We start from the raw sequence: 24231 nt of genomic DNA, 5'->3' as shown, positions 1-24231 counted from the left end.
CAGGTTCCATTCCGGTCAAGGGCATGTACCTTGGTTGCAGGCACATCCCCAGTAGGAGGTATGCAAGAGGCAGCTGATAGATGATTATCTCTCATCGATGTTTCTAACTCTATCCCTCTTTTCCTCTCTGTAAAAAAATCAATAATAATAATAATAATAATAATAATAATAAATATATATAAATAAACCTTGACTATGTTTTCCCAAGACAAGAAAAAATGTGGCTCCTGACTCCCGGGTAGAAAGCACTGGATCATTTTACCCCGAGACTTAAAACTGCGGGGCGCCCGGTTTGACCACGAGCAGCTGGGCTCCTCCCAGCACCCATGAAACAGAAAATGCCAAGACCTTCGGGTTTACACTCACGTGACTGGAAGACAGACAAGACCCCCAGGAGCTCTGAAGCCTCTGCGGTGGCAGCTGCTGCTTTTTTAATTTTTTTATTTGTTTAAATCAAAACATTCACAACCTAACGGGCACGCATGTTAGAAACATCCCCACCCAGATGCCACGGTTAGCGAAATGCTGTACAAGGGCGTCGGCACCCACATGGTGAGGACCAGAGGGCCCAAGAAAAGGAGTATTTGAAATAAGTCCATGTTAGCATGACAAAGAATTTCTCCCAGGAGTACTTGTTGGCTAAAGGATGACAGTCTTTGTCCAGTCTTTTTAGCTGAGAATTGTGATCATTAAAACTCCCCCTCTGCACCGAGCAAAGCTGCATCGCGTTACACATTCACTGCAGCCCTGGCCAGTGTGGCTCGGTTGGCTGAGCATCATCCATTGCACCAAAAAGCTTCTGGTTCGCTTCCCAGTCAGGGCACATGCCAGGGGCTGTGGACTAGATTCCCTGTAGGGGGTGTGCAGGAGGCAGCCCAAGGATGTTTCTCTCTCACATCGATGCTTTTCTCCATCTCCCTTCTCCTCCCTCTCAAATCAATAAAAACATTTAAAAAATTCACTGGAATTGAATTTTGAAGCACTCGATTACAATTTTTAAGTACATACAGTGGGATCATTTTCTTGACATTTTTTTTTTTTAAAAGGATAAAAGAGCCCTGGCTGGTTTGGCTCAGTGGATAGAGCGTCAGCCTGCAGACTGAAGGGTCCCAGGTTCGATTCCAGTCAAGGGCATGTACCTTGGTTGCACGCACATCCCCAGTTGGGGGTGTGCAGGAGGCAGCTGATCGATGATTCTCTCTCATTGATGTTTCTAACTCTCTATCCCTCTCTCATCCTCTCTGTGAAAAAGTCAGTAAAATATTTTAAAAAATATATAATAAAAAAATTAAAAAAGCATAAAAGTCAGATTACGAAAAAAGGATTCCATCATATTTTTTTAAAAAAAATGTTATCCTGGTTTATTGTCCCATTAAATTGATCTATGGCTTCAAAGTTGACGTGGCCCTTGGATTTTAGATAGTTTCATGATTTAACAAATTGCCATCTCATTATAACGAGAGAAGGTAAATGTTTCATATGTGGGACGGTTTTCAGTCTAAAGAAGTTAGTAACTGATGTCACCCCATTTATATCCACGGTTAAGTCTTAGAATTAACATGTTTTAGAGTAACTGACCAGGCAAGCATGTTTATAGAACCAGGAACCAGTTGCCACATCCCCAGGTCACTCAGGACTGGTTGCACACTGGGAGGGTCTTTTCACCCAAAGCTGCATGGCGATCCTTGCCTGCCCCTGTACTTGCACTTGTGCAGTGTAACGACTAGGTATTAAAACTCATGCTTTATAAGCAACAACGCTCACTCACGACACGTAACCAGGTACATACAAAGTGCAGACCGCATTTCTTCTCTGCCATGCTTTTCCCTCCATCGAGTCACCTGTGAGGACTCAAAACACATCCTTCGTACATTCGGAGTTCCCGACACTCGAGCCAGTGCATGCCAATTCTCCAACAGAAACTCAAGAGAACCGTCAGCCACAGAATGGACTCTGCATTAGAAATGGCCAAGGCTACTGAGACGACGCCATAGCAACCCACTGACACAGGAGTCAAATGGAGGCCACTGCTGAGTGCAGCTCATCCCAGATATTCTGTGGTTGTTAAGAAGGTATTTCGTTTGAATTCGGAAGCTGGGAGCCAGACGTCCTGTTGCTAAGAGCTAGCCCAGGAGCAGCTCGAGAGCCTGCCTCGGGGACCACGGGGCTCACTCCTTCCAAGTTTACTGCTGACTGACCCCCATTTGGGGGTGGTCGGCCTCTGGCTCCTCCTCCTCCACGTCGGCGCTGTACTCTTCAAACGCGTCATCATCGGCGTCCGGGAGGCCCAGTAACTGCAGGGAGAGAAGAGAAGCACCTGTGAGCCAACGGCTCCAGGCAGGAAGGCCACCAAGCAGCCCTTACAGGACTCAGCACAGCAGCTATGATTTCCCCTGAGACCTCCCCAACAATTATGTTCATAAACTCATTAGAAGGAAATATCAGTCCTTCAATGGATGGGGGCCCCAAGGACTCATTTTTATTGGGGAGCCTGAAGATTCTCTACTTTTAAGCATTAAAACATGACCCCTCCGCCCACCTATGCATGAAGATATGCTACCCACGCACACCCACACATATCTGGGATGCTGGCAGTAGTACCATGCAGTGTGACTATCCCATCAAGATGTCAAAAATCAGTTCTCCTCTTTTTCTCCCCTAAAAGCACAGCTGCTCTGAAAAGATTCAACAGTGGTTAAAAAATTTATTGGGTGCCCAGAAGATAAAATCTTATGTAGCCACTTAAAATAGTATTCTATATAATAAAAGGCTAATATGCAAATTGACCAAACCACGGAATGACTGGTTGCTATGATGCGCATTGACCACCAAGGGGCAGACACTCAATGCAAGAGCTGTACCCTGGTGGTCAGTGTGTTCCCACAGGGGGAGCACCACTCAGCCAGAAGCTGGGCTTATGACTGACGAGCACAGCAGCGGTGGCAGGAGCCTCTCGCACTCTGCAGCAGTACTAAGGACCCCTTGGGGGATATCTGACTGCCGGTGAGAAGGCACAGGCTGGGCTGAGGGATCCCCTCCCCTCAGTGCACAAATGTCATGCACCGGGCCTTTAGTCTATAATAATAAAAGGGTAATATGCTAATTAGACCAGATATCCTTCCGGATGTCATTCCAGACAAAGCCGGGACCTGAGGGAAGCCTGGGTCTTAGGCGTCTGCCGGTGACCGAAGGGAAGCCAGCCAGGGGAAGGAAGGTCTACTCTTACACTAATTTTTTAATAATCTAGTTTTTAATAATCTAACGATATAAAAAAATATGCTCACAAGTGTAAAAAGAATGTGTGTTTACATTATGATACATATTTCTTTAAGTTTATACACAAATGCACAGAAAAAAAGAGTTCAGTGAAATACATCCAGATCTTAAGGACATCATTTTTATTTTTTAAAATATATTTTATTGATTTTATACAGAGAGGAAGGGAGAGAGATAGAGAGTTAGAAACATCAATGAGAGAGTCATCGATCAGCTGCCTCTTGCACACCCCCTACTGGGGATATGCCCGCAACCAAGGTACATGCCCTTGACCGGAATTGAACCCGGGACCTTTCAGTCCCCAAGCTGACGAAGAGCATCATTTTTAGACATTGTGATTATGGGTAAAATTTTCCCTTTGTAATCTTCTCATTTTCCCAAATGCTCTCTAATCCCCATCAGGGAAAGGCAGAGCCATCCACAGGAAACGTGTTCTCAGAGCACTGGCTGCTGTTCGGCTGGAAGCTGAGTGCCATGAGCTGGGCTGGACCGATAGAAACAGGAAGCTCTGGGATTGGCAGGAAGCCGTGACCTTGGGCACTCCTGAGCCTTGTCCGTGATCATGGGCATCCAGCCCTGGCTCTTCCCTGAGATCACAGCATGCACGTGGCCAAAGGACTTCCTCTCACAGTGACCTCATCCTTGGCCAGTCAGTTTGAGGCAACTTCACCAAACTGCCCTCTGATCTCAGCTCCAACTCCATTGAGGCACTAAGATAAGACAGGCCACTCTGTTTGCTGTGTTCTGCCTCCCTAGTGCCCGGCCACGCCACCCCCACCCAACTCCCTTCCTTCTTCCTGCTCCTCCCCAACTCCCCACGTGAGACAAGGATAAGCAGAGGCCCAATCCTAATGATGCCTGGACCGAAATCCTCAAACCACAACCCTGGCTGGTCTCACGGAGCCCTAGGAACACACTCGTCTGTCCGCACTCCTGGTCACATGGTGCCTGTGGCCTGCCAGGGTGGCCGCGGCCGACTGCAGACACGAGCTTTCTCCTTAGAGTACAGAGCTGACTCAAGGTGCCACTGCCGACTGGGAGTGGAGGGGCAGGGGGGCGCATCCAGCTCATCCCCACAGTTTGTGACAACCTCGTGAGCCCCCACCACGGCCTCCCTCCACATCTTAGCAGATGGAATAAAAGACCAACTTTGCCTCTAAAGAGAGAAGAGATGGCTTGCACCATGAACGCAGGTGACTCTCATTCCGGTGTTCGGATTTTTTTTTTTTTTTAAACCAAAATAAGTCAGACAGGAAGAGTTAAGAACCATATGAACGAGAATGTGCCTGCGATTCCAAACGCTATCACACAGACACGTGACCGTCTAGCATTCCCACCCCTGCCTCCATCCCCGTGGATGGCGGGTAAGTCTAAATTTAACTTCTGGATCCGAACTGTGAACAGTCAAGATCTACCAGAGACAGGAGTGCAAACAGACTGGAGAGAATCCCGGAGCCCTGGCTCTCACAGCACCCACACGGTCTCGGGAGGAAAACGAGACCGGCCAAGAAATCCTGTCTGGCGCACTGAAATGACTGCTGGTAGTTGTGACCATTCATTCCTTTTCAGTCGACTGGGAAACACCTGCCTGTTCTCTCTGGACAAGTGTTGGCATTTGCAGGGTCTTGCTGTCACCAAGCTTTTTCTGAACAGCCTATGATCGCACAGAACTTCTGGGGCCCATCCACCCAAACAGGACTGTCTGGGATGGTAGAGATGCCAAGCCCTGAATTAAAGTTCCAAAGACCCAAGAGAGCAGGGGTGAACTGAAGGACTGAATAGGGGTCTTTTGGAAAGAGTGGGAGCCACATTCAGTATGGAGATGTGAAAGCATCTGGGGCATTTGCCACTGTTTATTTACTGATCATAATGCTGGTGGTACCAACAGACCCATGACCCGGGCAGCCTGTCTTCTTGATATGAGGAAAAAAAGAGGCAGGTGGCAAGATGACTAACGGGCAAGAGCCGTGGTCGGCAAACTGCGGCTCGCGAGCCACATGCAGCTCTTTGGCCCCTTGAGTGTGGCTCTTCCACAAGATACCTTGGCCTGGGCGTCTATTTTGAAGAAGTGGCGTTAGAAGAAGTTTAAGTTTAAAAAAGTTGGCTCTCAAAAGAAATTTCAATCGTTGTGCTGTTGATATTTGGCTCTGTGGACTAATGAGTTTGCCGACCGCTGGGCAAGAGTAATAGCTACTCTCTTACTTGTAGGGCCCATTGTACTTCCTGAAACACACGCACAAGGGTTTGTTTATAATGTGAGCAAAAAAACAAAAGCCATGATCAACTTAAAATGACCCATGGTTCGGTTTGATTCCCAGCCGGGGTGCCAGCCCTCCTCCCGCGCTGAGCACATCCGGATCCTGCCCTTTCTCCAGTCTCACCTCCCCGCCCGGTGCTGCGTTCCCAGCGAGCCCACTCACCCCTGGCGCTCCTAGCCCTTCTAGCACAGTGTAGACCAAGCATGTCAAACTCGTGGCCCACAGGCCGCTTGCCTCGTTTATTTGGCCCGTAATTAGCCTTTGAGCTTGACATGCTTGGTGTAGACCAAACAGCTTTTTAAAAAACACAACACCATTTCTGATCTTAAATGTTGACATCACAGACAATTTAGAAAATACAGAAAAGAAGAGCATAAATATCACCCATCACCCTGCCACCCAGAGGCTCTGAGGTCAGGCGCCCCCTGGGGGCCGGAGTGTCCACTCGTCCTCCTTACAGCACTAGGAGGACAAATGCATCTAACACAGAGAGCTGAACGCATTAGCTATCGAATGGTGGTTATCATTTTCCCCAAACCAATGGTGATAAACTTTGACTATAATACCCCATCAATACCTCTAGGTGCCTCTGTTAAGCATGTGCTGAAAGCACCTGGCAAATTGGTTTTCCTCCTGACCAAGAACCTACAAGTCCTATACATTTCACAAAGTCCTGCTCACTTCTCAACAGTATTTTAGTGCTGTAAATGCTGTCCTATGTACCCCATGAGAAATGCATCATGTAAGCATCACAGCAACCCCAAGGTAACTACTGTCATTGTTTCCTAATCTTACAAATGAAGAAACTGAGAAACAGAGAGGTTAAGTAACTTGGCTAAGGTCACACAGCCCTCAAGTGGCAGAGCTTGGATTTGAATCGCTGTCCCGGAGCCCAGGCTGCTCATCCGTGAAGAATCCTGATTGCACATCACCGGGGAGAGACCACAAACAGCACCCTGAATTCGTATCAGTAATGTGCCCCCGGAAACAGCTCCCTAAGGACCCAGTACCGCGGAGAACACAGAGCAGGGACTGGAACTCTTGGCGTGTTCTGTACAGGGAGCACCCAGCAGAGCGTCTGCACCAACCAAAATAAATGCTCTGCCCTGCGATGTGGAGTTTCTGTGTCTGTCTCTCCTACCACAGCCAGCTCCTCAGGGGCAGGAGCGGGGCACCGTGCTGTGCCCTCACTCTCTAAAGTAGGGGTGTCGAACTCAATCAGAGAAGGGGCCAAAATCTAAAATCCAGCCTAAATCGTGGGCCGAATGGTTTACTGAACAGTCATAAACTGTCATTGTGATGGAAACGCAGCGGAGTGCAGTGATGACAGCGCGGTGCGGGCCACATTGCAAGGCCTGGCGGGACGGATTTGGCCCGCGGGCCTTGTGTTTGACACATGTGCTCTAAAGCAAGGCGTGGGCAAACACAGGTGACGGACACCTATGGTTGAAAATGTGATGAAGTAGAGGGAAAAGTAAAATGGCAAAAAAGGATCACTTTTTTTTTTTTCCTTTTCCCCATCCAACAACGGATTTATTGGGGGGGCAAGATTTCAGTGGAGGGAGGGCAAACGAGAGAAAGGGGAGAAGCACAGCCTCCAGAGTTGGCATGCGGAGACAGGCAGAGAGCTGCCGTGGCTGCTCAGCCTCTGGGCAGGACGGCTGGGGAAGGCCAGGCGATGACCTCGCTCCGGGCTGTGCACGCAGGAGCTCAAGGCTGCAGCAACTTAATTGACTCTGCCTGACTGATGCCCCAACGGCGGGCAGAAGGCTGCCAACAGATGGATCTTCTCTTCCAGAGAGCCTGCACAGGCCGGGGCCGGCGAAGGGCGGGCCAAGGGGAATAAGGACTCGCAGGCAGGGAGGAGGCTGTTCTAAGGGGAACCTGTTCCTCACGGTGCTGCCCCGACTGCTAGCCAAAAGCACCGCATTCTCAGGGGGACGATGTGCTGAGGCTCACCTGCCTGACCACCCTGGAGCACCGGGGCCTGAGCCACTCCAGCAGAACCCGGCACCAGCGACAAGACCCTCCTGGGTCTTATTTCTAAATGCAACCTCCCTTCGCCAAGACGCACAGCCAGCTCTGGCAGCCGAGGCTCAGTTAGTTGGGCATCGTCCTCTGCACCGAAAGGTTGCCAGTTCGATTCCTGCTCATGGCACATGTCTGGGCTGTGGGCCCGATCCCTGGTGTGGGGGACAAGCAGGAGATAGCTCATGGATGTTTCATTCTCACATTGATGTTTCTCTCTGTCCCTCTAAATAAATAAATAAATAAATAAATAAATAAATAAATAAATAGTTTTACAAATCTATTTGAACCAAATGGGCTTAGAAATTTTTAAAGATAAAAAATGAATTGATGAGAGGAACGATACAAATCAACAAGTGTGGACTAAAGCCACGAAACTTCCAATTCTTGTAGTAACAGTAGGTTAAACGGTTGGGACCAGCTCGCCCACAGGGAACCAGAGCTGGGTTCACGATGAAAAATGCCTTCCTGGGTACACTGAGGAAGGAATTAGGCCCCAGAGAGGGGCACCTGCTTCTGTCCCGAGGGCACTGCTGGCCGAGAAGCAGCAGGTAGAAACCTGATGCATGGCTGGCCTATGCTCAGAGCTGGGGGACCCGTCAAAGCCAGGCTCTCCCAAAGGAGCAAACTGGGATGAACCAACCCCACAGTAAGCTGGGACCCCATAGGCCTATACCTTGGCTCTGGCCTGAAAGTCTGTCTGAAATTCACGTTGAAATTCTCCTCGCTGAGGTGGTGGTAGGAGGTGGGGCCTTTGGGAGGCAATTGGCTCAGGAAGGTAGATTCCTCATAGATGGGACCAAGATCTTATAGAACAGGCCCCAGAGACACCTCCCTCCTCCCACCAGGTGAGTGGCAGTGAGGAGATCCTGTGACCAGGATGCGGGCTCTCACCAGACACCAAGTCTCCTGGCACCTGATGGTGGCCTTTCCAGCCTCCAGACCGAGAGAAGTAAATTTCTGTTGTTTCTAAGCCATCCAGTCTGTGGTAGTTGCTTAGCAGCCTGAATGGGGGTGCGGGTGGGGCCTAAGACAGCTCTCAGGACAAGATCGACTAGGAGGAGGCAGCCTGCAGCCTGCCTGGCATCACCTGCAGAGTTCCGAGAACCACAGGCCGGGCATTGCTCAAAGGCGTTCTCAGGCCGACAGGCCTAAGCCCTTGCAGAAGCAAACAACCCCCCTCCCCCCAACTCCCCTTAGGGAGGTACCCTCATTATGGGCCTCGATTTATTCCTATATATAAATTTTTCAAATATGTAAATCCAACACACAAAGAAACACAATAGCAGGAGTGAGAACAGTCAAAACAAATGGCAACAAACAGACTTACAAACTTTGAAATACTGTACTATCAAACACAGTCTCTCGGGCAACCATGCCTAGTATGTTCAGAGAAACTACAGACAAGCTTGAAAATTTCAGCAGCAAAGTACCGCTGTTTTAAAGATTTGAAAAAAGAAATGAATGGAAGTTCTAGAGCAATGATCCTGACCATGTAGAGTCCAGTGGGCAAGGGATTGAACTTGGGAGAAGTGTGGGGACACTGGCTCCATCTTCCAATAATGATAAAGGGAAACAGGTCGTTTTCACAACAGGGTGAGTATTCACTGTACAGGCTTGGCAACAAGAATGAAGATACCGTTAGCTAGACACAAGCATGCAGGCTCCTAAGTCCTAACAGGTGGTGGTGGTTGGGTGGACAAGCTCTCCAGAGTGAGTTTATAAAGAGAAAAGAACAGGACCCTTACCCTGGCTGGTTTGGCTCCATGGATAGAGCGTTGGCCTGCGGACTGAAAGGTCCCTGGGTCGATTCCAGTCAAAGGCACATGCCCGGGTTGCGAGCTCAATCCCCAGTGTGGGGTGTGCAGGAAGCAGCCAATCGATTCTTTCATCATTGACATTTCTACTTCGCTCTCTATCTCCCTTCCTCTCTGATTTCTATCAAAATATATTCAAAATAAATAAATTTTAAAAAGAAAGAATAGGACCCACACCCAATCTCATCCTTCTCCATGCCCACAGGTGTGGAGGCGCCTCCTGTGGGTAGCCCTCTGGCCGCCCCTGAATATGAGCCTCACCATTGTAAGGTGAGGGCACCTGCAGGGCACTTCCCAGCATGTTGGCTGTGAGACTCCTGGGTGAGGACAGGGATATTCAGTCGCCTCACGAAGGCTGTTTGCTTCCCACCCTGTCAGCGGTTCTGAACTCCAGTGATGCTAGAAATAACCAGCGTCTCTGCACCGAGCAGCTGTGCCACATCCCGCTCCCCCGCTCCCGCCCTCAGCCCCCTCCACAGCTGCTATCTTTAAGCCACCAAGCAGACGAGAGACAAACAAAATTAGTCATCCCAGATCCTGCCCAATTTCCCCACAAAGGGCAATCTGGGTAGGAAACAAGGGCTTTAGAAGCCGGCGGGCACCTACGGGTCTGAAAGACTTGAAGACTTTTTCCAAGACTTCCGGGAGCGTCTTCTTGCCGCAGGAGGAGATGTAGTCCTGTGCTAGCTGCAGGAAGGGCAGGCAGTCCTCGCTCTCACTCCACACGTGCTGGTGCCCAGGGGCGAGGGAGAGGAGAAAACAGACACAGTCATTACACACAGTGCGGGTCCAGAGAGCCAGGGAGAACTTTATCAGCACGGGGACGGGAAGCAGGCCTCCCTTCCGGAGTGAGATGCATGTGGTCACTGACTTGTGTGTTCGGAAAGGGATCAGAACATGCAGACCCTGTTGCCCGGCCAGTGTGGCTGGGTGGCTGAGCATTGACCTATGAACCAGGAGTCATGATTCAATTCCCCGTCAGGGCACATGCTTGAGTTGTGGGATCGATCCCCAGTGTGGGGCCTGCAAGAGGCAGCTGATCAATGATTCTGTCTCTTCACTGATGTTTCTATCTCTCCTATCTCTCCTTCTCCCTCTCTGAAATCAATACACACACACACACACACACACACACCGGTGTATATATATATGCCAAGTGACTGCAATGCCAGAATGACTGGTTGCTTTGACACGCACTGCGGCCCCAATCGACCGCCCTCCCCCCAACTGGTAGCAGGGCTGGCCGGCCAATCTCCCACATCCCCTCCCCCCAGCCAGGTTGGAGCAGGCCGGCCGGACCCCACCCGTTCACGAATTCGTGCACTGGGCCTCTAGTAAAAATATATTTAAAAAAAAAGAAAATGCAGACCCTGAGCTCCTGGTCCATAATCTCAGCTGCTCAATTCACAACAGATCTGCTCATGCATCGTAAAAAGGGCAGTGGGGTCAGCAGCCCTCACCACGATGTCCACTGCCCACCCTTCCAGTGCGGGCCGAGGGCGGCTTTCAGCCAGGAGGGAGCAGAAACTAAGGGCCTGTATGACCCCTGACTTTGCCTTCAGCCGTGGCTGAAGGACTAATTAGACAGAGTTTGTAACCACTACCTTGGAACAAGACATTCTTTACCCAGGTTAGCCTGTGAGCGAGGGTGATGGCAAATTTATTTCAAAATGAAATGAGTTTACGAGAACACACAGAAAGGTCATCGCTCAGTCACTGGGGGTGAGGGTAAGGGGAGTGGGGTGGGGAGAAGACCTCTGAAAGTTCACCTTCCCTTAAAATGCTTTAAAAAAGCTCACACCCAAGCCTCACCCAGAGGAGACTGGCTCTAGGTTTTACATTTTTCTTAAGGCTAGACGAGTTTTCCTTTCTTCTTCTTCTTTTTTTTTTTTTTAATCCATGTGAGGATATCCATTTTAGCACACCTTTAGGACTAGACAAGTCTCCCATAAATGTCCCAGGATTTGGAATAAGCCCAAGAAACGGGCGGGAGAGATCTAGATGAGGAAGCGACAGGCCATGGCTACCAGGGTAACGTCAGGCTACGTATCAGTTATCAAACATCGCTGTTTAGAGGGGATCAACTAATGACATCTCGACACTGGTTTTAAAAAGCATAGAAGGCCCAGCCGGCACGGCTCAGTGCTTGAGTGTTGACCTATGAGCGAGGAGGTCACTGTTTGATTCCCGGTCAGGGCACGCGCCTGGGTTGTGGGCTTGATCCCCAGCAGGGGCTGTGCAGGAGGCAGCTGATCAATGATTCTCTCTCACCACTGATGTTTCTCCCTCTCCCTCTCCCTTTCTCTCTGAAATCATAAGGATATATTCTAAGAAGCGCGGAGGTACAGGAAGAGGGAGTCATTGGCAGGTGGGAATAAGCAGCAGCAGCTAAGCAGCAGGAGGTGAGATTTATTTGGAGAAAGGGCCCACATCGAGCCCATGCTTACTCCCTCACATGAACACAAATGACTGGGGCATCACCCCAGACAGTTCACGCCCCTCACTCAACACACACACACTTCACTGTCTCCCTCCCCATAGTGCCATTTCCAAGAACTGGAAAGACAGGCTTCACATACTGGCAGGCCTAAGGGAGACTAACGAGGGGCGAGGGGCCATCCTCACAGCCAATTACGTGTGTTTCACAGAAGCAAAGGCCCGTTTCCCACACACGCTGCCCGGGTCCGGCAGGCTCCCAGGGTAGCTTTTGACTCGACATAATAACGCTGTAACTCCTACATCCTCTAACTTAGAGAGCAGTTCAGACACGGCTCCCCATCAGAGACCCTTAGGGTGGTGGAGCCGCGGAAAAGCCATTTACGGAACAGCCTCTCCCCGGGGACGAAGGCGGGGCAGTGCTGGGCGCTCTCATGTCCATCATCCACCCGGATTCTTAACCGGCGGGGATCCAGCACGAACAAGGAAGTCCACTCTCACGCGTGTCTGCTCAGCACCCAAGTTAACGATGGGGTTACCGTCTAGCATCACCCAGGAAGGAGACCGGGAGCCTGACCTCCATAGACCTGAGGATTAGAGAAAAGGCGACAAGTCTAGGAGGTGCCTGGCACAGTGCCTGGCTGGCAGGCGGAGAAGCCCTTGCCTCTGGAGGGTGCAGGAGAGCAGGGGTGGGAGGGTCCCACCTGCTGCACGGCTAAGGTCACCTGCTGAGCAAATCGGACCCCCACGGCGACCTGTTCAGAAGTAGGTGGGCCGCGGAGGACATGTGTACCCGTTGCTCCCATTACAGAGTAAACTAGGGCCAGGGCGTCGCTCAGGGCCAGCGCACGCCCTCCGCGTGGAAACCGGCCTGCTCTCCGGCGAGGTGGCCTCCGCGCATCTCCACGAGGAGCCGGTTCAGGCCGCAGCTGCCACTGCTCCGCTTCCGGAGTTGTTGGTTTGTGAACACATTTTGGAGTAGGAAGAATTCACACCCACTAAAGGGCCTCCCCTCCAGTCTGCCCCGACTTCTCTCACTCGGCTAACTCACCCTGGATCCCCTGTCGAGCTAGTTTAAAAAAAAACAAAACAGGTTTTACTGAATCCGTGCCCATAGGATAAGGCAAGAGAGCACAGGGTTTGGGAAAAAAACAGACTCAGGTGTACACGGCCCCTCAGAAGACACCACTAACCATTTCAAATCCACTGTCTCTCACAACAGAAGTTTCCGTTTTAACTTTTTATTTTATTTAAATTGTGTTCTTTCCAAACTAACCAAGGCTATCAGCGAAGATCCACGGAGTACAAAACATGATGACCTAAAAAACAGCCTGCAGTGGGAAAACCAGGACAAAGGGGAAACAACGGGAGGAAAAGGAGATAGGATCTGGTGCGATCAGGACACACGGTGCACCGTGGACAGGCCTGGCCGAGTGCTTGAACAGGACACAGCTTTGCCCCCAGCGCCCTGTGGGAAGGCAGATCAGTGCCCAGAGGCAGTGCCCAGGACCAAACAGGGCCTTCAGAACGAACAGGCAAGGGCTGGGGGCAGGATGGCTCCTTCTTAGGAAGAAGAGAGGGACCCATTCCAGCACTAGGGCAGGAAGGGCGTCAGGTGGACAGGCTGATGCTCTGGAATCAGGATGTGGGACTAGTCGTGTCCAGAGACAAATGGGTCACTGAAGGCTGGAGTCCTGAGCCAAGGGCTTGGGCATTCCCCGTAACTGCAGCTCAGGGAGTGTTTGAAGCCCGTGCAACCCAACACCCACTTTGGCCGTGAAAACAGGGGTCAGAGAGCACGTGGCTCTGAACCACGTGCATGGTCCCGGGCACATATAAAAGCCGGCACAGATGTATTGGCTCTCCAATGGGGTCGTGTCACAGCAGGAGGAATGCCAAGTCAGGGCTCCATGAAGGGGAGGGACGCGGGGGTCTCCAGTTTAGGGTGCATGTCACCTGGAGGGTTATTAAAACACAGTGGAATCACCAGGTCCCAGCGGGACTGTCTGATGGGAGCAGGGCTGAGAATCTGCACGCCCAACTGGCCCCCAGGCGATGCTCAGGCGGCTAGATCTGGGGCCACACTTCTTTTTAAAAATATATATATATTTTATTGATTTTTACAGAGAGGAAGAGAGAGCTAGAAACGTCGATGAGAGAGAATCATCGATCAGCTGCCTCCTGCACACCCCTTACTGGGGATGTGCCCGCAACCAACGTTCATGCCCCTGACAGGAATCGAACCCGGGACCTTTCAGTCTGCAGACCGATGCTCTACCACTGAGCCAAACCAGTTTCGGCTGGGGCCACACTTTGAGAGCCGGAAGCTGAGCAGAAATGTAATTAACTTTCAAGGTGGGCTGGGAGGAGGGGGTGGTGTGTGTGTGTGTGTGTGTGTGTGTGTGTGTGTGTCAGCTGAAGCTCCAGAGCAGCCTCTGCCTCCTCACAGATTTCGGCTGTTAGGAGCTGCAAGTTCCCGGAGTGGAGTTGGGAGGGGAGGAGGGGGACCTGGGCTTTGGGACAGGCCCTCTAGGCCCTTCCTTCTGTTATCAGATTGGGCCAGAGTCTATCATCCAAGCTGCCCAGCTTCAGACAATATACCGTGTCCTCTGGAACCAGAAAAAAGAGCTCCTTTCTGCTTTCCGCAGTGTAGACGGCAATATCCAGCGTCCCCAAAAATGGTAAGAGAAGATCAAGGTCATTCACTCCTACAGTGACCTTCTCCAGCACCCGGGCCTTGCCACCGGCCTCACGCTCACTGTGGTCCTGACTGGAGAACTTCCTGGTGTCAGCAGTAACAGGGGACCCATTTTGAGTTTTGGCAGCTTCATCCCAAATAAACGGCGGTCCCCAGAAGAGATGGCATAAGAGAAAGGCCGGGAGCCATCTCAGGCATGTCCCTCCTTAACGATGTGACCGAGTAACCACCGTTCGATTCTGGAGGAGACAGAGCTTGTTGAAAGGGATGGCATTGTGTTTACATGGCGGGAGAGCGAGGAGAAAGCACTTCCTTGGCTAATTTAACCTCTACCCTCGGACATGCAGACTTCTGCACAGGGTGGGAAGAGCAGGGCTGGCCGTACCCAGGACCTGCTCCTGATGTCAGCCAGGGAGGTTCCTGAGGCCCAGGGAGCTTACGCAACTTGTCTGTGATCCCACAGGGAGCAGGGGCAGAGTCAGGACATCACTGGGTGTGCATGCCTTCAGCCTCAACTCCTTCGCTGCAAGACACAGAAAACATGGAGACTCCCAGGAAGGTTAAAAAGGTCATGGGAGCCGAAACCAGTTTGGCTCAGTGGATAGAGCGTCGGTCTGCAGACTGAAAGGTCCCAGGTTCGATTCTGGTCAAGGGCATGTACTTTGGTTGCGGGCACATCCCCAGTCGGTGGTGTGCAAGAGGCAGCTAATAGATGATTCACTCTCAACTATGTTTCTAACTCTCTAACTCTCTCTCTTCCTCTCTAAGAAATCAATAAAATATATTTTTTTAAAAAGGTCATGGGAGAGACCCAGCAGACTGACTCTCATTAGCAGGCATCCAATCAGTATCTATTCACATGGATCTGAACTCACATTAGCATAACCTTATCCTCCCCAGAATTAACCAGGCTGCACATATAAGGAAAGAAGGACATCTCCTTGTTCCTGAAACAGTCTCTCTATACAGATGCTCGCCCACTGTGGACAGCTCTGTAGTCTACCGCTATCCCCTTAATCCTCTCCATAATAACGCAATGCAGATGTGATTACCCCCACCTGACAGATGAGGAAATGGAGGGTCGAGGTTAAGTTAGACAAGGGCTTTCTCTCCGCTACCACCCCTCTTCTCCATGTAAACACAGGGCCTTCTCATTCCAACAAGTTCTACTTTCTCCAGAACCGAAAGGTAGTTACTTGGTCACATAGTTGAGGAGAGACATGCCTAGAAGGAAACGGAGAAAACAATACAGACATAGCCACACACACACACACACACACACACACACACACACACACACATAAAGCGACGTTCGTTTTCTACAAATAGACTCCTTTAATACTATGACAACTGCGGCCTTTGTTTTTGTACCGAGGAGGGAGGGACTCAACTCTACAGCGTTTTAGATCCAGACATGTGTTGATGGGCTGACAGAGAAAGTAGGGCAAGGGAGGAGCTGCTCCTCGGCCCCGTCATTAGTGCCCAGGCCCCGGGCAGGCGGGGGGCAGGGCAGGAGACAGCGGAGGGGCTGCCTACGGTGCCCACCTACTCAAGGGCCCCTCAGTCAGGCTGGTACATTCGTGGCCACCAACACCCTGCTCCTCAAACCTGGCAGCGCCCTCGGGACTTTCTGAGTTCGCAGAAGGGGGCCCGTGCCACCTGTCAGTGATCCCCCGGGCCCCTCCCATTTGGGGCCGGGCAGAGTCAGCTTGTCCTTGAACCTGCAGCTTCGTTTTATCCCAGGGCCTGACCTCACGGGCCATCGGCAGGGAGAGGCGCGAACCAGGGCAGCGGTTCGGAAAGGGACAGCGTGAACTGGGTGGCCTGTGAAGCGAGAAAGGGACAGAGTGCACAGGGGACCCGGGTGCTGCCAACGCGGAGGGAAATAAAAGGAAGTCCTTGTTCCCAGGCCGAGGGAGCGCCTGGCCTTGATCCTGCCCGTGGGACACTCCGCGGGGGGAAAGGACAGCCTCTGGGCTTGGGCTCAAGTCCCGGCTCTGTCACTTCTTAGAGGCCCGGTCTCCACGAGCCCCCGCACTCACTGAGCCTGTTTCCTCGCCTGTGACGTGGGGAGAAGACGGCCTTCCTCATGGAATGTTTAAGAGGCTCCAGAAGCCGCCCTTGAACCCAGCCTGGACTGGGTCCCCAGCTGTTACTCATGCGCTGCTGTTTTCCGAGTTTTAGGGCTATGCTTCAAGGTGCTCCGCCTCTTAACAGCTGTGGGGCATTAGTTAGCCCCGCTGTGCTTACGTTTCCTCATCTGTGCAGTGGAGACAATTAAAAAGCACCTTACAGATTATGAAGAGTCAACAGGTTCATCTATGGGAAGGATGAGAGCACTGTCCGATACACAGAAAACTGCACATCAGGGGTAGCTGTTCCTGGTTTTTGATGCTGTCCTTCTTGAAATTTAACATCTGCCCTAGACGGACGTTCGTTCATTCTTATAAACACAGACGGAGCACCTGCGCATGTCTGACAGTGCTCCGAGTTCAGGGGTGCAGGGGTGACCAAGAACACAAGGTCATGGCTCTGAGGGGGCTGATGAGTCCAGGGCGGGGGGGAGGCAGAAAAGAAACTGTTTACTTGAGAGAGACTGTGAAGGACTAACCAGTGCTGTGGTGAGACTAGAGAAGGTGAGGGGCTGTGCTGTCAGGTTGAGACCGGAAAGGAGGCAAGAGACAGGTCACGAGTGGGCTTGAAGCCGGGCTAGGTCAGTGGTCGGCAAACTGCGGCTCACGAGCCACATTCAGATCTTTGGCCCCTTGAATGAGGCTCTTCCACAAAACACCACGTTTTTTAGCAAAGGCCAGCTTAGGAGTACCCTAATTAAGTTAATAACAATGGACCTACCTATATAGTTTAAGTTAAAAAAAAAAAATTGGCTCCCAAAAGAAATTTCAATCGCTGTCCTGTTGGTATTTGGCTCTGTTGACTAATGAGTTTGCCGACCACTGGGCTAGGTGAGGTGGAGAGGGCTGGGGGCATGACCTGGGTTATATTTTAAATAGATCTGGAGACCCTGCAGAGTCACCCCATGTTAGGCACTTTTCCAAACAGCTGGCGAGTAAGCTACGAGTATTGCTTCCCAGTTTTACAGCGGTGGGAATCCTGGCGTAGAGATGAAATAACTTCCCCTAAGGCATGAAGTTAGATGTGGGGTGGCTGGGGTGCAAACCCAAGGAACCTGACTCCAGAGCCTGCACGCTCCTAACCACTCACCAACCCTATCTTAGGCGGGGAATGAGGGCCGAGACCCTATTCGTACTCCAGGCAGCCCTGGCCTGGCGCAAAGTAAGCCCCCCACACGTTTGTTGAACGAACGATGTGAACACACTCTGTACATTGAGTAAGAAATCCTTCAGGTTTTAGGAATTCCAACCATCTCAAGTTCCTTTCAGTGCTGAGCAGACTTTCCTGGGAAAGGGAACCCAGTGCAGTTAGGACATGTACTTGGTGCCCGAGGCCCTTTACCTAGAGGCACACAGCGGCTCCACGGAGCTGGCCTGGGCAGGCCGGAGAGAGGCCTGCGCTAAGAAAACGCCTTCTGTTGGCATCTGGTCCCCGAGGGCCTCTCGGAACTGAGAAAGGAAGTCCCTTTCCCTCTTCTTTCTTCCTCGTCTATTTCATTTCATCGACAGCGAATGAATACAGTCAAGCACCTTCCTTGCCCAGGTGGGAAAACATTTAACATACGGGCGGTCTTGAAAAGGCCTGATACGCACAGTGTTTCTGAATGGCTCGAGGTACACATTCAAGACAAGAGAACGGCCTTGCACTGCCTCCACCCGCTTCATCTCCCCGGAGTAATCTATTTGGGCGGCCTCCTTCAGTCCCAGCGGGAGGCCGTGCGGACTGCTCCCCATAAAACCCAGAACCTCCAGTCGCCTGCCCTGGGTCACAGTGAGGAGGGAGAGGCCGCTGGCGGGTAAGGAAGTGCAGGCTGGGAGGGACTCCTAGCATGGCAGTCAGTTGGACCCCGGTGCCTTTGCCACGGGATCCCTGGGGCCTCCTCTCACTCTGACAATGGAGCAACCCCCCTTTAATGACTGGCACTCCCCCAGTAACAAATAACACTCATTCTACTATCCACAGTGAGTGTGCTTCCATATACTTATAGCTTCCTTGCTCTTCACACGTTCCTGTGAGGAGGCACCCTGACTTACTTCACGTGAGAAGTGAGAACACTGAATGTCTTTAAAAAAGCAAGGCAAGCCCTAGCTGGCTTGGCTCAGTGGACAGAGCGTCAGCCTGCGGGCTCCATCCCCAGTGTGGGGGAGGGGGCTGCAGGAGGCAGCCAACCAATGATTCTCTCTCATTGCTGGTTCTATCTCTCTCTCCCTCTCCCTTCCTTCCTCTCTGAAATCAATAAAAATAAAAAATAAAAAAAAATTTTTTTAAAGAGATACAAGCTTTAAACTCAAGGGACCCCAGATCCAACCTCTGATCCAAACCTGTGAGGCCCTGGCTGTGAGTGGGAACTGTCAGGTGCTTTATCTACCCAGCCGCCTGGGCCCTGGCTTTATACCCATTTTCTGGATGTGTAAACTGAGCTGAGTGATGGCAACTGACCCAGGTCACAGGGCCAGAACTCAAATCTGCTGTCACCCAAGGACATCCCTCTTCCAGAGTGTCCAGGGCTGGGGCCCAGATGGGTTCTTCCCGGCTGCAGGGTGGGTGGAGGGGTGGGCGGGGCCTGCTTTATGGCCAGGGCCACCTCTGGGATGAGAAAGGGGATCACGCTATCACGGGGGAAGGGGGGGGGGGGAATAGGCGTGTCCTTGAGTGCGTGTGTGTGTGTGTGTGTGTGTGTGTGTGTGTGAGAGAGAGAGAGAGAGAGAGAGAGAGAGAGAGAGAGAGAGAGAGAGAGAGAGAAAGTATGTCTGTTCTTCAGGTCCGGGGTGTAATTCCACCAAGAAGGTCCAGGCGATGGGCACCGCCGGTGCGCACAGAGGCTTTGTGTCCAAACCCCGCGGCGCAGGGGCCACCGGGGAGAGGGGAGCGGGCGGTTCCCCAGGCGGGGCCGCTCGTGTCGGCGCCTCGGGAGGGACAGCGTTCCTCACCCGGAGGGACGGGGCGAGGGGGTGAGGAGGCTCGGGCCTCTGGATCCCGCGGGAGGGCCGTGAGCTCGGGCCGGGCCGGTGCGACGCGGGACGCCCTGGAGCCGCTCCAAACCGAGCACCGCGCACGGGCCTGGGGGTCGCGTCCCCGAAACAGCCGCCCGCAGCCCGGCCGGCCCCCCGGGAGCTCAGGGCGCCCTGCCCGCCGCCCGGCCGGCCCCCCGGGAGCTCAGGGCGCCCTGCCTGCCGCCCGGCCGGCCCCCCGGGTGCTCAGGGCGCCCTGCCCGCCGCCCGGCCGGCCCCCCGGGTGCTCAGGGCGCCCTGCCCGCCGCCCGGCCCCCCGGGTGCTCAGGGCGCCCTGCCCGCCGCCCGGCCCCCCGGGAGCTCAGGGCGCCCTGCCTGCCGCCCGCCGCCCGCCCGCCCGGAGCCGGGCCCGGAGCCGGACCCGGAGCGGCGGGTGCGCCTCCCGCCCCGCGCCCGCAGCCTCCCCGGGGACGCGGCCCTCCCGCCCGCACTCACAAAAGTGTCCCCGCAGCCGCCGTCCGGGCACAGCACGTAGAAGGAGACGCCGGGGTCGGCGTAGAAGTCCATCCTGCGCTCCGTCTCCTCCGCGGCGATGAGCTCGAAGGGCGTGCGGGAGCACCACTGCGCCGCGGCGTCCGCCAGCTGCTGGAAAGCCATCCCGCCGCCTCCCGCTTCTCCTCCGCCTCCCGCTTCTCCTCTGCCGCCCCGCGCTCCTGGGCTCCTCCGGCGGCGGCGCGGCTCCGGGGCTCCGGGGCTCCGGGCGCGGCGGGGCCGGGGGCGCAGATCCCGGGGCGGCTCCTCCCGGCGGCGCTGTTTACACGCGGTGTGTAACGGCCCGGCCCCGCCGCGCCCGGCTCCGCCCGGCTCCGCCCCGGCCCGCCCCCGCCCCTGCGGGCCGCCCGGGAGGCTGGGAGGCTGGCACGGGCCGGACGGCGCGCTCCGCGGCGGGGCGGGGCGGCCGGGAGCTCCGCGGGCTCCCCAATACCCCCCCACCTTTTGAATAAAGGAACCCGGAGCCTCCCGGGGCCCGGGGCGAGGCTGGGGCCACCCGGGCCGTGACGTCACGGGCGCCAGCCAATCCCGGCGCCGGAGGCCCGCGTCCCGGTGGCGAGTGGGGTGATGTCTCCGCGCGGCCGAGGCTCCCCGGTTCCAGGGCCGCGGAGGAAGCGGGCGGTCCCCGTGGCCGCTTCTCTGGGGTGAAAAGGCCAGGGAAGCGCTTTCAGGAAAGCAGTTTGAATGCGGGGACGTCCTCGGCATCGCAGATAACGGGCCCTTGTCTGAGGCTGCGGTGGAGGAGCCGGGGAAACCTAACGGGGCGCTGGTCTTTGTCAGAATCCACGCGCGGCCCTCCGATGGCGGTAAAGAAAGGTTTCCCCCAAATACTCCGACTAGACACCGATCCGAGCGTCCATTTGGAGAGGAAAAGGACCCCTCTTCCTCCCCCCCCACACACACCAGCATAAAGCTGAGTATTTCTTAGAAATAAGCCTCACGAGACTGTCCGGACTGTTATTATTCAGCTTCACTTCGTAGTGCATAACCTAAAACGCTGCGCTGCTGGTTCGGAGAGCAGAAGTGCATTCTAAAACGGGAGTACGTGCCCCACGGCTGCACCTGTTGAATGCTCGCCGCTGCCCGGACCCCACAGGCATTGCTGGATTGCGGAAAATGCGCTGGAGAGAGCCCGCGCCCGCAGGCATTGAATGACTACGGGCAATGACACTTAAATAGCATTCATTCTATCAATACAAACATTCCACCAGCCTTTATTTTTAAAGTTTGTCCTCTGAACCAGGCGCCGTGCTAGCCATAGGGATATAAATATGAATAATATGTGGCTCCTCCCTCAAAGGCTAGCAGATTCGGCAAGGAAAGCTCATGACTTATGAACCCATTTGAATACACCATTTACTCAATAGTATAGATGTCATTGCACATTTCTGGAATAGGAATTATTTTTTTTTAAATATGTTCTTACTAATTTTAGAGAGAGAGGAAGGGAGAGAGATAGAGACAGAAACTTCGATGAGTGAGAAACATCAATTGGCTGCCTCCTGCATGCCTCCTAGTGGAGTTGGAGACCGAACCCCGGCCCTGACCCAGAATCGAACCAATATTCTCTTGGTTCAGGGGTGGATGCTCAATCACTGAGCCACACTGGCCAGACTGGAATAGGAATCCTTTTCTCCTTGACTTACCTTAATAAATCAGAGCTGCCTTCCTACAGCGAACTGAGGTATGTACCCTTGACGGGAATAGAACCTGAGTCCCCTAGTCATTGGGCTAATGCTGTGTCCACTGAGCCAAGATGGCCAGGGTGGGGCCTGGTTTTTTGCCATCAAGGAATTTATAGACTGTAGACTCTGCAGGACTCTAAGACCACCAAGGTCCCTGCCCTCCTGGTGTACACATTCTCCCCCATTATTCAATCAAACACTAATTTATAATGTCAACAATAAAAAATAAATTAAAAACACACTAATCTAGATACCGCTCTGAGGGATTTTCCCCATTTAATTAAGATCTCAAATCAACTGACCTTAAGAGAGGGAGACTGTCCTTGGTGGGCCTGCCCTAATCAGGCGAGCCCTTAAGAGGAATCAGGCTCTTCCTGGAGAGGTTCAAAGCACCAAGTGAATTCACTATGAAAAATAGATGCTCCACTAATGGCTTTGGGAGGGACCATCTGGCAAGGACTAGAGAGCACAGTCTCGGATCTGAGAGCAACAGCCAGCAAGGAAAGGAGACTTCAGTCGTAACTACAAGGAAATGATTCTTTCAAAGACCTGAATGAGCTTCCCAGTGGCTTCTCCACGGAGCCTGCAGACCGGGGCTCAGGCTGACTGACACCATGATTTCAGCCTGGGGAGGCCCTGAGCAGAAAGCCCAGTTATGCTGTGGCTGAGCCAGAACTTCTGACTCACAGAGCAGGGAGCTAAGTGGGCGTTGTCTGAAATTGCTGCTTGTTTTCATTTGCCAGGCAGCAGAAAACTAATACATAGGACAAAGGAGGAGGCAGGCACATGACTTAAAAAGTTCAACATGCTACTGAAAGGTTTCCAAATGCTTCTTTCTCTTCCTTCCTTCCTGTCTTTTAACAGGAGGACCTCAAGATAGAGCAAGCTTCCTGCAATCTTACCTTGTGTCAAAGCATACACAGTAGTCTGGAAGCTCCAAAAATGAAGAGATGCCTTACATTTGAGACTAAAATACAGAAACTATATAGCTTTTCTCTTTCTCTTTCTTTCTTTTCTCTCTCTCTCTCTCTCTCTCTCTCTCTCTTTTTTTTTTTTTTTTTTTTTTTGAAAATGGGGAGTTCAAAAAAAATAGTGTTTTTAAACCCATCGATCAAATTTGCTTCAAGGGATGGGTGACCATAATTACAGTCATATTTATTCAACAAATGTTTCTTGTCAGAAGATGAAAAATCCTCATGATGAGAAACAGGATTCCGGGCATAATGCCATTGCTCCAAGAATTGAAGGAATGCTGCGATTTCCTTAGAAAGGTATTACGTTCAAGAACAGACATTATGGCTGCGGCCATATTGATCTGGCACCTCGACTCCATGCTGTGCCACTCCCTTGCTCTTACTTTCGGCTGACATAGCATCTGAGCATGCTCCCTCCTTCTAACACTTTCATTGCCTTCTTTCCGTACAGTGCACGGAACTCCCTCTTCAGCCGCAGCTCACCGTTGCTGCGGGAGAGACACGGACTCCCAGATGGCAGGACAGCCGTTGGAGCCTCCTCCTCTGCTGGCCTGGCAATGAAGGTTACAGAGCCGCCTCTCCCATCGGCCTCCTGAGGCCCCTCAGGACCCAGCAGTATCAGCTCGCCCCCTGGAGGGGGTCCCAGGGGCACAGGCAGCCCTGGAGCTCCAAGGAGGGTGTGTATTCCTTTGGGAACAGGCGTGTTTTCAGGTCATTTGCTAAACCAGAAGCTGCTGCTGTTCTATGAGCGGGCTGACTGCTTGTGATACATACGTCCCCTGGCTGGGCAAGCGGCTGATGGGAGGGTGCTGCTAAGACTTGAGACAGTGGACTGGGTGCTAGAAAGACTTTACGTCATGGCTGTGCAGTTTATTAACTGCACGATCTTGGAAAGGTTGCTTGGCCCCTGTGAACCTTCATTTCCTCATCTGCAAAATGGGTTGAAGGTCTGTATGTTGTGAACTTGTAAGAGACTCTGAGAAAATAAACGTGAGTGTGTGCATAGTAGACGATGCAAAGAACCAACAAGTTTTTAAAAATGTGAGAAATTTGAGTATATAATCTATATCTATATCTATATCTCCAAGGTTCTTGTAATAGTGGTTGCCTCTAAGGTATAAATTTTAGGTATTGTTAAATCAAGGGCGCATGTTAACAGGTTGAAGGTGTATCAGTGAGAAGTTGCATTGAGCTAATAATAAAGTGTTGACTAAAATGACTGGACAAGGTAGAAGTTTGCTAGGCTACAGAGAGGTTAAGAAACAGAAAAGGGTTCACTTATACAACCAGAGTACAGAACATTGAAACAACATCAGCAACCTTCCCCCAGAAAATGCAATGGAAGTTCCTCGGGGGTTCGTACGTAACGGATTCCTGTTCCCTGGCCTTGGGGAGCTCACCTCTGGACTACAAACAGTCCTGG

The 24231-nt window shown here is 52.4% G+C and overlaps 1 protein-coding gene across 1 annotated transcript; it reads right to left on the bottom strand.

Annotated features, from left to right (window-relative positions):
• Positions 1-1293: 1293 nt before the first annotated feature.
• MTURN (maturin, neural progenitor differentiation regulator homolog) lies at positions 1294-20333 on the bottom strand. The gene is made up of 3 exons (XM_036453705.2): positions 20093-20333; positions 9986-10108; positions 1294-2294 (listed from the first exon to the last, which is right to left on the bottom strand). The coding sequence occupies exons 1-3, from the start codon at positions 20252-20254 to the stop codon at positions 2184-2186; spliced, it is 396 nt and encodes a 131-aa protein (XP_036309598.1). The 5' UTR covers positions 20255-20333; the 3' UTR covers positions 1294-2183.
• Positions 20334-24231: the final 3898 nt, after the last annotated feature.

This window comes from Pipistrellus kuhlii, unplaced genomic scaffold (assembly GCF_014108245.1).
Source record: "Pipistrellus kuhlii isolate mPipKuh1 unplaced genomic scaffold, mPipKuh1.p scaffold_m20_p_26, whole genome shotgun sequence".
NCBI classification, from domain to species: Eukaryota; Metazoa; Chordata; class Mammalia; order Chiroptera; family Vespertilionidae; genus Pipistrellus; species Pipistrellus kuhlii.
Note: the sequence above shows the minus strand (reverse complement) of the source record. Positions and strands in the feature narration are given on the sequence as shown.